Genomic DNA, 15,564 nt, shown 5'->3' with positions numbered 1-15,564 from the left:
CTACATCCAAAGAACCAGCAGTCTAACACCCACTGGCAAAGATCACCGGGGAAAAAGACTTCTCACAGAAATCAATTGTCAAAGGAAACAGACTATTATGACTTGTCAGTTTTCTGAATTAAAGGGCAAGCTAGTAATGATTTTTAAATTCATATTACATATTGTTTTCCACACTGAGACATATGCTCTTCTAAGAAGCTTCTTGGTTTCCTAAAGCCATGAAACAAGTCCCCACAAGGTCCCACTCTTCTACATCGAAATGAAAACTTACTTGCCCAAATGAAACACTGCTCATATATGGGCTATGTCATTACTACTGGTGACCGCCTGAATAAAGTCTAAATGAAAACGCAGTTCACAGAATCACTGAATGGTTGAGGTTAGAAGGGACCTCTGCAGGTCACCTGGTCCAACCCCCTGCTCAGGCAGGGCCACCTAGAACTGGTTGCCCAGGACCATGCCCAGGCAGCTTTTGAATATCTCCAAGCAGGGAGACTCCACCACCTGCTTGGGCAACCTGTGCCAGTGCTCTGTCACTCTCACAGTGAAAAAGTGTTTCCTGATGTTCAGAGGAAACCTCCTGTGTTTCAGTTTGTGCCCATTGCCTCTCGTCCTGTCACTGGGCACCACTGGAAAGAGCCTGCCTCCACCTTCTTTGCACCCTCCCTTCAGGTTCCCCATTGATGAGATCCTCCTTGAGTCTTCTCTTCTCCAGGCTGAACAGTCTCAGCTTTCTCAACTTTTCCTCATAGGAAAGATGCTCCAGTCTCTTCAGCACCTTCGTGGTCCTTTGCTGAACTCTCTCCAGTATGTCCATGTCCCTCTTGCACTGGGGAGCCCAGCACTGCACACAGTATTCCAGGTGTGGCTTCACCAGTGCTGAGTAGAGGAGAAGAAGGTTCACCTCCCTTGGCCTGCTGGCAACACCCCTACTAATACAGCCCAAGATACTTTGCCTTCTTTGCTGCAATGTAAATGAACCCTGTCCTTTCACTCATCTTCTCATCAGATAAATATACTGATTTGTTGTATAACACTCCCCTATTTTTTTTCCTTCTTGAAAGGGACATGTCCTTAAAACCCAAACTTAACCAAGCTGATTATTTCCTTTCCAGCTCAGAAGTTTTGATGCAGACTGGCAAATGCTGGGAAATGTAAAGCTGCGGGAAGAGATTAGGTAGCTTCAGAATTAATTTTTAATTTTGATAGTGACATTTTGGATGACGGATGGTCTCCGATTTCATATCTGGGTTCATTTCCTGGCTCTGTTAATGTCTTTCTGCCTGACCTCTGCAAAAGTTAGTTTCTCCATACTTCCACCCCTCATCCGTAGCAGATAATAATTGCAATCATTCCAACTGTTTCTTGTTTAAAACTGCAGACTCTCTGGGCCAGAGGCTACTTCCTACTATGCATGCAATTCACAGCTTAGCACGATTAGGCTCCCCTTACCTACTTAGGAGTCTGCTAGATGATAATGCTGTCAAAATAACTGGTGCTTTACTCACAATCATCCAAACCGTGTACGGAAGTATGTTTAGTATCTTTCCTATACAAATCAATATTGATACTAAAATTACTCCTTTCAAAGTACTACTGGCAGAATAAGGATGATTATGATTTAATCTGTATAAACAAAGTGATCAGCCTAAATACTTTTAGACTTGAAAAAAAAAAAAAAAAAAAAAACCACTGTCAGCAATACAGCTGCTCTCCACCCATAAATCAACTCTAGTATAACAGGAAGCAGTTTATATGGGGATTGCTCCTGCAGGGTGCTTAGTCATTTAGATACACTCTGCTTAAAATGTACTCTCTTAAAAGAGCATTTCAGCTACACACACACAAAAATGTCAGTAAGTCAAAACTTGAATAGCACTGCACTGCAGAGAACAAACCTAGGTATACATGTTCAGTTGGCAAAGAAATATTGCCAGCAGCCCCACAAAGCACAAAGAAGTTGCACAAACCATTCCAAACACTTAAAATTGGGTGGAATACTCAAATAGGACTTCCAGATATAGTACACCCCTAAGTACTAATAATAAATTTACCTCTTAAAATGTGCAACTATTTTTTAAATATTTGGTGTGCTTGGCAATCTTTAAACATAGCTTCCCTCCTCCCCTCCCCCGTTTGCTTGAATTTTTCTAAACATCAGATAATCAAGGAGGGGACGACTGACTGGAGTACAGAGACTTTGGAAAAAATTTACTTCCTTATGATTCTTAGCAAATAGAAAATGTTAGCATCTATCCTCATTTTAAAACAACCTCCTTTCTTTTCCTGCTGTGTTGCATTTGATCTGTCTTCTGTAGAGCCTCATTATTACTGCATAAATTTTCCTACCTGGCTCCTACGATGCCTTCTTGCACGCCCCCATCTCATTTCAGATTCTTCTTAAAACTTGTAACAGCCTGTGCTTTTATCCATGTTCCTCTCCCACATCTGAGAGGAGGATATATCTTCTCTTCAGAAGACTCTTCCCAAGGAGCTATACTTTAGTTCATTCGAGGTCATTCTTCAAAGCCTGGTATTTCATCTACGCCTGTTAGCCCTGAATTTCTTGTAATTTCATTCCTGTTTCCTATCACGTCTTCTTGTATGAATCTCACTTTTTGCCATAAGAACTGAGGCTATCACCTCATTCCACAAAAACTTAATTTAACATTAACATGTTATTATATGGTTTAACCCCACTTGTCCCCTTTTTTCTCCTCCAAAACTAAGAACACAGTTAAAACCAATGTTACTCACCTGTCAATGAACTGGTCAATTATGACAAGATCACCAGGTTGTATTTCCTCTCGTAATGAGCCACAGGCAGTAGTCACTAATACATGTGAACAATTTTCTTCTTTTAATGCCCAGATATTGGCACGGTAATTGACGTTCGATGGCATAATTGTATGATGCCTTCCATGTCTGCAAAGATACATGTTGCAAGAGAGTAAAATAAATCAGATTGAAATTGTCTTCCTTCTCCAAGATAAAGAAAATTCCAGAAAATGTCATTTCTCTAACAGCATTGGAAGTGGAACTGATCATTTCAGCTACTTCCAATGTAGCTTTCCTAACTGTATTAAGGTTCTCTCAAGATTTGATTTAAGAAGTAGTGGTGCAGTTTTCTTTTTAAATGCAAAATTTTTAAGTTCAAGACTGTAATGAAAAGAATCTTGAAAACACAATCCAAATAGACATTAGCAGCTTCAAGAGTACAAAAAGCATTTTTCTCTGAATTTTCCAAGTCAGTTCCATAGATTCTGAAAACCCAGGTATAACAAATTAAATATTTCATACACTACAACAGGTTTCTAAGATTTACATACACCTCCACAAAATTCTGCTCAGAAGTGCTGTTTGTATTCTCCCACTCAAGAAAAGAGTGGAACATCAGAGGAAATTCAAAACAGAAAGAACACACTGTTTTTATCTGTCACCTTCCCAAAGAAAACAGTAGAATCATCGCATTTTTCTCTTTGGTCTTAAAATGATCTGACAGCTTTCATAAATTAGAAGAACGACTTCACACTGTTGCAGTATATTTTCTCACCAAGACAGGAAATACGTAGTCTTATAAGCACAAGCTTTTGTGTTATCTCTGTCATTGCTCAGAGGTACATCACTCACATAATGATTGAACACATTTGAAAATTATTTTCAACCATGTAAGAGGAAAGGAGGAACTTAATTTCCCAATTGATTACTTCACAGAGACCAAAAGGTCTTAAGAACTTTATCAGCTGGGAACTGGGAGTTACACACACAATGACCAAGCACTGTCAAGCAGGATTCCCATGTTTTCTGATAAGATTTATTGTTAAATGTTGCAGTTGTTGTCATAACCTTCTTCTAGAATATACATGCCTTTTTCTTTAAATCTGGCATTCACAAGCAACTCTGTTATTTTTCCTGAAACACAAAATGAAGTTGCAGGTACCTTAGGCCCAAAAGTAAACTCACAATGGTCATATGCGAATGGTCATAAATCCCAGTGAGGATGTAAACCACAGCTGAGTTGTTCAGCCATCTGTAGCCCAAGGCCTACTTTGATACAGCATCTTGGCTTAGCATTTCATTTGAGAAAATGAGAAAAATGTTGTCCAGGTATAATAGAATACATGAGCAAAGTCCATGCAAGATAAGAAAAGTAAAACCACAGACAGAAGGGTAGTTGCAGAGATGGTAACAGTCAGCAGCTTAACAGAAAAACTGGCGTGAAAAGAATCAGGGCCCGGAGTGCATCACTGGGTGGTAATTGCCCTGGCCAGCGTCACCCTGGGCCTCCACCCAAACACCCGGTGTCTGTGAGCCCAGGTGCTCCTGCCTCCGAGCTCAGGCCCTAGCCTTCTCTCCTGGCCTCAGCTATGTCACAGCGTGCCCGTCCCCAGCCCTGTCTCCTGGACGGCTTTCAGACCTTGCTGTAGATTGTCTACAGGCCTGTTTTCTGGACGACCTTTGGACACATGCTGCAGCCTTGTCTCCAACTCTGCCTCTGGCCCCATCTCCTACTGCTCCTGCCTGGACTCCCTGGGTGGATCCTGGACTTGGATTCATTGCCTCGACTTATCTGGGACTGCTGATGGACCCTGTCACCAGCACCTGGCTCTGCCCATGCTGTCCAGATGCTAAGAACTGTGTTAGTGTTCTTATATTTAACCTAGTAGCACACTGGTCTTAGATATCCACGGTTACATTAGTGTGAAATTTCCATGCACTCATCTGCAGATCCTGCTTCCAGAGTCTCTTCTGAGTATGGTAAGAGATGTCTGAATAAAAATGACCCAGGGAGGGAGAGCTACAGGGAATGCAGCCTCGTAAACAATAAAGGTAACAGCTAGAAGACTTAATAATCACAAGGAATAATTTGGAAGAGTCTGTAGTGGTACCAGAGTTAACCTGGAAACAGGCAATTTCCCAGTTTCACAAAGGAAATTTGCAAACACAGGGAGCAGTCGGATTACTGAGGTTATCAGGCACCACCAACCTACCACCAGAGCAGGCAGCCTTGCAGGTTGCCATTCTTACTAGGGCAGCACCCCCCACTGGATTTCTCTTTCCTAACCTAGATGGTATTTTTAATACTCTCAGTACTTGCAGCACCAAATTTGTTCAGGAAAAAACCCAGACTTCTGCTGGACTTTGCTAGCAACCCCAGAGCAAGATGAAGTCAGAGTAGAAATTCAGTTCACCTAATGTAAAAAGAAAAAACTTTTGAGAAACCTTTAAGACACATAATATAAAACCCCTTAAAATGCTCATTTACCTTGCCAACAGCACACAGTCCACATTTTTAATCTTTCCCAATATCAAAGCATCCGAGGGCTGCAAAACAATCAAATAAGAATGAGTTACAGCCTGACAATCACATTAGAAACCTTAACTGCTACTTAAAAATAAGCAGGATAGTTAGGAAATACTGGTTACCCCTGTAGTCTCCCATTTTCTTCTGCTGAGCTCTGTAATTTGATATGGCAGATCAATAAAACTGTCTGGAACAGAAGATCAAACCTGCACCAGAGGGATTATCACAATTTTTCTGTGTTCCTACTAACAATATTGCAACTCCTTACCTTAGGGTTTGAAACAGTAATACTTTCAAATAGTTTGAAACAGTATTTCAAACAGTGATAGACAAACATAAAAAACAAAGCACATAGGTGTTGCCTTTAAATTGATTAGACCTCTCACTCTCTTCTGTAAACTTTGGTAGCTTTTAGCTGAAGAGGTGCCATTTCCTACTAAAGCCCCCCTCCCAAAAGAAATCACATTTAATCTGTCCCTTTCTGTAACACTCCCCATTCTCCTCTCTGTCCCCCTTCACCCTAGACTCCTCCAACACACCCTTCACTCCACCCCCCCAGCTTCCTGATAAGCTCCCTCTTCCCTGCTGCTGGGAGTCCCACTTTTGGGAATATGACGGAGAACTTCTGGTACACTAGTGGCAGAAGCAGTGTTGTATTTGGTCAGCTGAGGGACCAGGAGACAGCTTGCGCTCTCCTCTCAGCTACACAATGAGAACATGCATTCCTCCCGATGAACCAAACAGCCAGGAAGCTAGAGCGTTTTATTTTTAGCTGCCCAGCTGGGACATGTGCTCTGCCTTGGAGATGGTCATACTGCCCATGCAGGGCAGCCCCCAAGTAATTAACTGCTCTGTGGGCTGCGTTCTGTTCCTGGCTATATGCATTAGGGATCTGAAATACAGAATGTTTCTAGCTTCCCTTTTTGTTAAAAAATGTAAAGCCTCTGTTTAATTAGATACTAAATTAATCCAGATGCATCTGTGCAGCTGGATGTGCTGCTTCTCCTGCCCAATTCAAAACTGCACACATTTCACTCTTTTTATTGCAGTGTAGAAGAAACTGTAAGTAAGCTGGAAGCCATTCTGTGCCAATCTCTCTTTCCATGCCCTTGGGATTTAAAGCTGAAATAGCTATTAACAAAATTATGATTTATTTACTGATCACAAGTTTGCAAGTGTCTGGAAGGACTCACACATTTGCATTTAGCAATGTTCTGTTGCCTGCTACCTGATATAATTTTATTTGTATTTTAATGCTAGCGGCAAGATTTCAGATAACATTTAGTTTTACAGCTGTTAATTCTATTATACACTTGAAAATTTGCAGAGATCTAGGATAAAGTAATATATGAGTTCCACATAGCTGCATTTTAGAGATAACTAATTTCTAATAAAAACACCACTTTCCACTCCCTATTGCATAGCTCCTTTGGGTAATTTTTGATGTGGAATCTCTTCAAAGCACCACAATTTACTCAATCACCTAGGTTTAAATTATGCCAGACACAGATTTACCACTTTGTTGTTTTAATAAAGGGAATGTTCAGAAATTTTATTTCTAGAACTGTAGTGTGTTCTGATTTCTTTTTAAAGGTCTCCATTTAATATTAACCTATTGTCATTTAAACGTTTAATCTATTTACCTTACTTTATGTATACTGTTCTGAACCAGACATGGCTTCAAGAATGAAATTTCACACAGGGCAAAAGCCTCGCTGTCTAGGTGCCAAGGAATTTTGATGTTCCAACATTCCATCTCAATGAAGGTTCACAATAATCAGCACTGGGGTTTTGGTTTTTGGGTTTGTTTTGTTTAGAGAGCACACATTTGCTGTGTGAAGTAATAAGCAAGCAACTTCACTCACAGCAGGATACAAAAATACTCTTAAAAACTAAAGAAGACTTCAGCCAAAATTCCTTGCCTCCTGTCAAAATGAAAAGTAAAGATCAGTAAGTTGAAGACTGGATCCTTTGCTTTACAAGTGACATATTCAAGTTTAGTGCAAGTGATAGATACAAGTTTGCATTAATTTCCAAAAGATTTGGGGTCGAAAGGTGCAATTTAACTGCTATTTGATATTTATCCCCACCACAGAACTCCACTAGCATACACTGCTGATGCAGCAACAATGCAACAGCTTTGAAATTCAACAGGCTTCAAAATCTGGTTGCAGCAGCTAGGGTTTCCTTCCCTATCTGCTGCCATCCTAGTCACTTCAAAAGGCTTCAGGGTGGCTGTGTAACAGGACTGGTTGTCATCTTTACACAGATTTCCACAGAACACATTCAGGGCATCTTCCAGGTGACTGCCTGAACACCTTTCTTGCACATGATTGCTAGAAATATGGCAGAGAAAAGGAAAGATTTGGAACAAAGAATGTGCTGCTAAATGATGAACTGACAGTTTAAGAAAAGAATTTGCAGATACTGTATCATGGGTCATTAGAAGAGAAGAAGTAAGGATAAATCAACATGTGTAAAGTTACAGGTGAAAGATACAGAAATTTCAAACTATGTGTTGACCATATAACAGAGCTACTGTATACTTCTGTTCCGCTCTCTTTTTCCCACAAGTTCTTCCCAGTGTTGTACCTCTCTAATATTACCTCAGTTGCAGTCAGGAGCTTTGAAATGCTGATAAAGTAATAGAAACTTCCAATGGAACAATCTAAATTCAAAGCTCTAATACAGTATTTTTAAAGCAGGATTTAATAAAAGGCCCAATAAAAAGTTGTCAAACATTAATAATTCATATACGTATTTAACTACTTCCCCCTTCCACAAAATCCAAGTCAGATATATATTATTCAGTGTTGCAAAACAGAAACGGAAGCAAAGAACCCTGGGCAGTTAACCCTAAATTATGACAGTAACAAACAATTGAAATAAATTCCCTTTGTCTGCAACATAAATATGCATAAAGTATTGTTCACATGGTGCTTACAAAATTCATTTTTTCCTTGGTCTCACGTCAGAAGCAAGCTGGAACAGAAAATAGAATGAACAAGCAAAATAAAAATCTAATGAAAACCTGAGATGGAGAAGTATCTCATAAGTTCCCCAAGCCTTCATTTAACCTGTGACCTAGTCTAGGAACCAAATGATGTACATTGTTTTGGGGAGGCAGAAGAGGAGCTTAAGTGTCACATTACATGGTCTGATCTTCCTGATGCAAGCATACAAAGCTCATTTGCGAGGTGGGCCCCCTGCTGCCCCTACTTTGCCAGATATACCTATGACCAAAAAAGGGGGGGGGCACCTAAAATAATTTTCTAAAACAGGAAGATATTTTGCTGTTTTGTGGAAAGGTGATTCAGAACCAAGTTCTGTCATCCAGAAAGTAAAACGACCTAACTAAAAGTATATTCTGAACAAAGTTTTATTAGTAGCTTCAAAATTCAATGATGAAGATAAATGCTGTTGCAAGCCACTTTCTTATCCTATAAGAGAACAATGTTTTCCACATCAGGAGTTGGAATGTCAAAAAGTTTTAGGGTATCTTCCATAGAATCCAAATTTTTGATGCAATGAAAATGGTGGAAGTGGGCAAGGGGGAAAAGATGGCTGGAATATTAACATCTGTAAGCATATTTATTTTTTAAAAACCTAATGTACTGCATTTTCACTAGTATTACTAATGTAACTTGAAAGATCACAGAAGGACCAATGTCAGTACAGAGAACTGCAAAAATTCTCATACTAGTTTCCTTTAAATTTTTCTATACTTCACCTGAAAAAAATATCCCCACATTCCCTAATGATATAAGTTTTGTTATTAAATGATTCTTAGGATTTGAGAAGGCCAAAGCAGAAGACAATTCAAGGACTTTATATGAACAAAATGTAAGCTATTATTCTGCTTCTAAAAGTAAAGAAACAGCATTAAAGAAATGTCTATCTTGCTGTTGTCAAAGGTGGCAAGGAAATGTCACCACCAGAAAGGCTTTCAGCTAAAAGTCTTTCGGCTATGTCCTTGCCAAGAAACTTAAGCATTAAAAACAAAAATTTAAGGAGAGTACAATTGTACACTTTGCATTTTTACAGGATAGAATGAAATGGACCTACTTTTTTTTTTTAACTATGCCTTGCATTTTCCTTTTGGCATTCAGACACTCATTTTCTTTCTTCCTAGTTTTGCTTGAACTAAAATAGGCTTGATGTTGCATCTCTAATTCTCTCAGCAATTAAAACACCACAAAGTTCTGAACAGTTTATTTAGACTAAGCCCTTTACCTCTTAAAATTTCAGGCAGATTATCTCTCCATTGATGTCACAGCTCTATGAAAAAGCATCTTTATGGAAGAAAAATCCCAATGTGGTTTTATTTCGGTAACAATCCAGGACAAGGCACACCTTCAGGAAAAAATACTAACATAAACCAAAAACTTCTAAACTTTTCCAAGCACACTTCAAAAAAAGTTCTCATTTGCCCTTTTGCATTTGGCAATAGCTGCTTCTCTCATCTCTGTTCCAAAATGAGAGAGGCAGGCTGTGTAACACCTCCTTCCCGAACACTGAAAAGTTTCAGCAGCAAAATAAGCAAGCATTGATCCACCTAATGATACCAATTAGATTTGTGAAGTTTGTTTCTGCTTCAGTTGAAGTCCATGAACTTGACCCACTCAATGCACTTTATGCCACTGCAATTTGTGGTCTAAGCCCTGTGTGTCTTACATTAAGGCTGATCCACCAGTTTTTCCACGAGGATGAAACTCCATTCAAACACTGAAGTTAATGAGATCCTATGCAGGAGTTAATCTACATCAAACAACCATCAGACTGGCGGCCTGAGTTCTTATTAGTTCAGCTCTACAGGCAGAGAGAAGAGAGACAGGCCAGCAGGGATAAGGACAAAAGCTTGCTGTTTTGCTGTGCTCCCTTTCACAGATACAGAAGCCCCAGGAAGTTGTAGTTTTCCATCCAGGTCAGCGTGACAGTCCCAGTTCAGCTCACCACAGTATCTAGAATCCACGTGTGGGTTCCTACCATGACATCTCAGTTATAACCCCCTGCCTCCTGCCCTACACAGAGACAGGATATTCACAAGCTTTTTCTTTACGTTGAGCCTATGTTAAACACATATAATACACAACCTCAGACACAGCCAGTCCATTGATCAAGGTTTCTCACAAACCACAACAGGCAACCAAGATTTATTTTCCCCTATTCATGTGCATTCTGTGAAGAACACAATAAAAAAGACAGGAGCTAAGCTGCTTCCTAAATGACATTAAAAAAGCCTTCCATACTGACGAAAGGTGCAGGATTGAGGAAGCTTTTTCCACTCCCTTGTGCAGAAGCCATCCTGCAGGTACTCCTACTCTTCTCAGCAATACTAAACCCTGCTGTAGGCCACATACCGCATTGCAAAATTGGGCCACCCACATCCTATTGCATCCCAGCGCTGTGACAGAACAGCCCTCCAAATGCTGTGCTGCCACTGTGCCCTTAACTCGGATCTGAAGAGATGCCTGTGAAGAAGGTGAAGAGTGTTTCATCCTTCCTGGATATAAAGGCTTCAGTTACTATCCGCTACAAGCATAGTGCTATTTTTGCTTTGTGAGCAGTCTCCGGACACAGAGATGCTGTGACCATCCATGACTCTCAAAAAATAGGGAATGCAATGGCAACTGGTTTGGTTTAGCCAGTGGATTCCACTTCAGACCAACTCTGGCCACCATCTGGAAAGCAGGCTACAGAAAATACAGGAGGCAAGTTCCCTTCATTCTCTTGCAGTTTGTTAACAGATTTTAGGGGATGGTGGAAAAGTCAGATGTATAATTCTGATTATGTTTTCTGGTCCCTTAATCTTTATCTCCTTCCCCTTCTTGAGTGGTGCACACACAAACTGTGCTTGCTCTTTACACTCTTACTTCCCCTCAAACCGTTTTCACTGGAGTCATGGATTCAGATTTTCAGTCACACACCACAGCGCTGAGCTTTCTGGCAAGCTTCTACGCATAAAATGGCTCTTGTTACCACATGCCAGATGTTTTATTCTACGTATACAACCTTACACTAGTAGATTTCATAAGACATAATTCCAGTGGCAATTATAAAGCACCCAGACTCCCCTGGTCTTATGATAATTACAGAATAGGTGAGATCCAGTTCTTCTATGAGCTTCCTGTGTCAACCTCTCTTCCCCTTGATTTCCTGCCTTTAAAACTCTCTCTCATCCTTTGTGTTTTATGTTCCTACTATAAATGCGTTGGGGTGAGAATTGCCCCTCACAACACACTCGGCACTGTGTATAGAGCAACACCTGTAGCCTCCACTCCCTTTTGCTGAGGAAAAGGGCTGAAGCAATGCGAAGGAGAGTTGGTCAAGAATACCTGTGCCACAAAAACAGTTTCAGAGCTTTGTTTGCAAATCAGCTTCAAATTATGTGGTTGTAAGCATAACTGTAAGGAGAGCATTGGTATGTAAAGCATAATTCAGTGGTTACAGGGAAAATGGTGGCCCATATACCTCAAAGGACAGTTTTCTGCAATTCAGAAAGTTTCCTGGAGCGATCTGACATATACTGCAGATCACACAACAGCACAAATTTGAAGACAGGGTTTATCCCTCTTGACTGCAAATTCAGGACCAAGTTTGTAAATTCATCCAATCTACAAACGAGAATAGGTATAGTCTCCTTTGCACAACACCTTGGTAACACCTTGTTTCTACAAACTAAGAATCACACAATATGTAGCAACTAAAAGGAAATACTCTTTTGACAGTACCTCCTTTATGCATTCACTTAACAGTCTGAAAATTCTTAAAGCATACAAACACCTTTAGAAACAGCAAAAAGTCTCGGTAATAAAAAAAGTAGTTATACAGACCTTGCCATAAGGAGTATCAACATATTTTTCTGTTCTTCCTTCTAAGATATCCGGATCATCCAGGCCAGTTCCACCAATAATTCCAATCTTACACAGAAAAATACATGTTAGTCTTCTTGAGATTACACTCCATTTAACAGCACATCTGAAAAACTAACTAGGCAGCTACAAAATGTATCTTCTGCTTGAGATGGGGCTAGACTACAAATCAACGAAACATAATATGTCCAGCAGTTTTCCAGAAAGGAAATTTCAAATGACTGATTTTAAACAACTGTATTTCACTTGCAAATTTCTTACATTATGATTCTCCTCTTTAAAGATACCAAATTTAAAAAGCTATGGAAAATGCACAAGATGTGCCAATTCATCATTTATTCCTGTTTTGGGTTTGGGTGGCAAGGTTTTGGTGGCAGGGGAGGGGCTGCAGGGGCAGCTCCTGTGAGAAGCTGCCAGAAGCTTCCCCAGCTCCAAGTTGGGCCCAACTCTGGCCCAGGCCGAGCCCATCAGTGATGGTGGTAGCGCCTCTGGGAGAACAGATTTCAGAAGGGGAACCTGCAGTGAGTAGGGGGATTGGAGTGTGAGAGGAACCCCTCTGCAGACACCAAAGTCAGTTCGGAAGGAGGAGAGGACGTGCACCGGGGGAGGTTGATGCCCCCCCAGCCCTGGTGAGACGGCAGGCTGTCCCCCCCCAGCCCGTGGAGGGGAGTGGGGGAGCAGATGCCCACCTGCAGCCCGGGCAGGACCCCACGCCAGAGCAGGCGGGTGCCCCCAGAGATGGCCGTGACCCCATGGGAAGGCCCACGCTGGAGCAGTCTGTGACTGAAGGACTGCAGCCTGTGGAAAGGACTCGCATTGGAGCAGTTCGTGGAGAACTGTCTCCTGTGGGAGGGACCCCACACTGGAGCAGGGGACGAGTGACGAGTCCTCCCCCCGAGGAGGAAGGAGCAGCAGAGACAACGTGTGATGAACTGACACCAACCCCCATTCCCCATCCTCCTGTGCTGCTTGGGATGGGAGGAGGTGGAGAAAATTGGGAGTAGAGTTGAGCCAGGAAGGAGGGAGACACGGGGGGAATTAAAATTTGGTTTTACTTCTCATTATCCTTGTTTTGATTTGATTGGTAGTAAATTAAATTGATTTTGTTTCTTCCCCAAGTTGGGCCTGTCTTTTGCCTGTGACCATAAGTGGTGAATAATCCCTCCCTGTCCTTATCTTGACCCACGAGCTTTTCTTTATATTTTCTCCTCCTCATGCCACCAGGGCCGGGGAGGGAGGAGTGAGCAAGCGGCTTCAGGGTGCTTTGTTGCCAGCTGGGCTTAAACCACAATAATTCCCAATATAAAAATGCAGGTTGTTATTTAGGAATGCCTCTAATGAGTGAGAAATACCTGTATAAAGCATATTATAACAAAGGCTTCTTGTTCACATGAGGAAAATCAGTCCTATACACAACCACCATACTGAATACCAGGCATTCCTATATAGTAGTATACATACAAAATGATGAAAACCTTTTTTCAAAATAATTTTTGTTGACTTGCCAAGATCTAAGAACTTCCCCGTTTCTCTAAGTAGTCTGCACAGCTTCTGAAAAGGGGGACAGCTCAAGAGCATCTTCACAAGTGAAATAAAAAGAATCTGCTGACAATTTCACCTGCTGTGACTACTGCTGGGTTTCTTCACATACTTACAGTTAGGTCATCTGGTACCTAAGAAGGTGTAAGTGCTCATTCAACTTTGCCTGCAGCTGGGTCACTAATTGTTTCCTGTGTAGATGTACTGGTGTCAGGTTTTATTCAACTCACAACCCTTCCCCAAGTAGAAACTTAGCAGACTCTTGCTCCTCTTACATTTTTAATGAAGTAATTTCAAGTATTTTCTTGCCAAATTTTTATAATATTGACCAACAGTTCCAAAGCATAAAGCAAAAGGGAAAAGAGACGGCAAAGCAAAGAGCCACTTAAATAAAATCTATTTTATTTCCTTAGGAGATCAGGCTAAAAGGTCCATGTTGTGTTTTGATACAACTTGTAGTGAAGAAGCATGAAGTGACTCACAATTACCACCTATCTGTCATGCTTTAGTAATTACTGATATCTCGGTTTTGCTCATTGGTCATCTGGTCTAGTTCTTTTGTAAAAAAGGGGAAAGGAAAAAAAGGTAATTTGAAACATATATTCTCACTGAGATTAAATTCACCTCTGATTTCATACTCCACCTAAAGAAAAATGCATCTGAATTTTCTTGTTTCTAGTTCATCATTGGAAAGTATCTTGTTTTTGTCTTTCTAGGGATAATTCCATTTTTGATCAAGTTGAGTTTTCTCTTGAGTTCAGAACACTTCTAGCTCTTTGGATGGAATGGGTACTGTCAGGCCCTTCATAACCTCAGGCTTAGTAATTATATTTAAAAATAATGTCACCTTTTATCACACATGGAGAAAATGCTACTGCTTTTTTTTTTTCCTCCAATGCGACCAGTTGTTGCAAAGTTTGTCTCACTTTTAAGCTGAAGAGTTCATATCGTGGCTTATGATTGCTCACCGTGGAAAAAAAAAATTTTAGAACCATTCTGGTGTGAGTTACTACTGCACGGTTCCAGCACTATTTATTAAAGACAGGAAATTTCTCAAATAAAACCTCCAGACTTCAATGTACAACACCCCCCTTCCACAACACACACACGACTGTCTCTTATTCTAGCTTTTTCTTAACTTTCACATTCATAGAGACCTCATTTATTAGCTGGCTCATCAAGCCTTTTGTTTCAACAAGCAGAGGCTCTGTGGTCTTGGTTACACATCAAATACTTCTCTGAGAAAGCTTTCCACACCAGATGGTGTAAAAGCTGATAAGCTGAAGTAGTTTTAAACAGATCTCCTGCTTCCTTTTGCTACCCCTCTGTGGAGCACGATGAGTAGTGCAAAGGAAAATGCACGAACTCCAACCCTGAATATATTATAGTCAAAGCATTAGGGAAAACCTAGATCGCTGTTTCCAGTAGTATTGATGGGTCTGTTCCCATGTTACTCATGTTGCTTATTTATCACAAATGTTCAGATTGTTAGATTGCTCATGAAAATCCTGAGAACTATACAGACTTCAGGATGAATAATTTTTTGCCTTAAGAACCATGTAAGAAGTGTGCAACACGAGCAATCATAAAACTCAAAATGAACAGAAGACCACCTTTAAAATTGTTCATGCATGCATTCAGTCAATATGGAAGATTACTACATTGACAGAAGCCAGGATCAAAATGCTGCCTTTTGTTTTTAATCTAGAAAAAAAATGGTTCTTTCAATAACTTAACTAGTTTTAGTTTGGTATAATGCTTGTTTTATTAGTGCCTTATGACTTAAGATTGAGACTATTCAAAAGGGAATGCTCATCTGCCTGAATTTTTATGTCTGGCAGAGCGAAA

At 40.6% G+C, this 15,564-nt stretch overlaps 1 protein-coding gene across 1 annotated transcript in view; it reads right to left on the bottom strand.

The window, feature by feature from the left end:
- MTAP (methylthioadenosine phosphorylase) overlaps positions 1–15,564 on the bottom strand; it is a 159,047-nt gene that overhangs the window by 14,689 nt on the left and 128,794 nt on the right. Inside the window, exons 6-9 of the mRNA XM_010578160.1 lie at positions 12,867–12,960; positions 12,139–12,225; positions 5,267–5,325; positions 2,758–2,925 (exon numbers count right to left, since the gene is read on the bottom strand). Of these exons, the coding sequence (XP_010576462.1) occupies positions 2,758–2,925; positions 5,267–5,325; positions 12,139–12,225; positions 12,867–12,960 (408 nt within the window). The remainder of the gene's footprint in view (positions 1–2,757; positions 2,926–5,266; positions 5,326–12,138; positions 12,226–12,866; positions 12,961–15,564) is intronic.

This window comes from Haliaeetus leucocephalus, unplaced genomic scaffold (genome assembly GCF_000737465.1).
Source record: "Haliaeetus leucocephalus isolate CR32 unplaced genomic scaffold, Haliaeetus_leucocephalus-4.0 Scaffold605, whole genome shotgun sequence".
Classification (NCBI taxonomy): Eukaryota; Metazoa; Chordata; class Aves; order Accipitriformes; family Accipitridae; genus Haliaeetus; species Haliaeetus leucocephalus.
The sequence above is the reverse complement of the archived record's forward strand: the minus strand, read 5'-3'. Positions and strand labels throughout refer to the sequence as shown.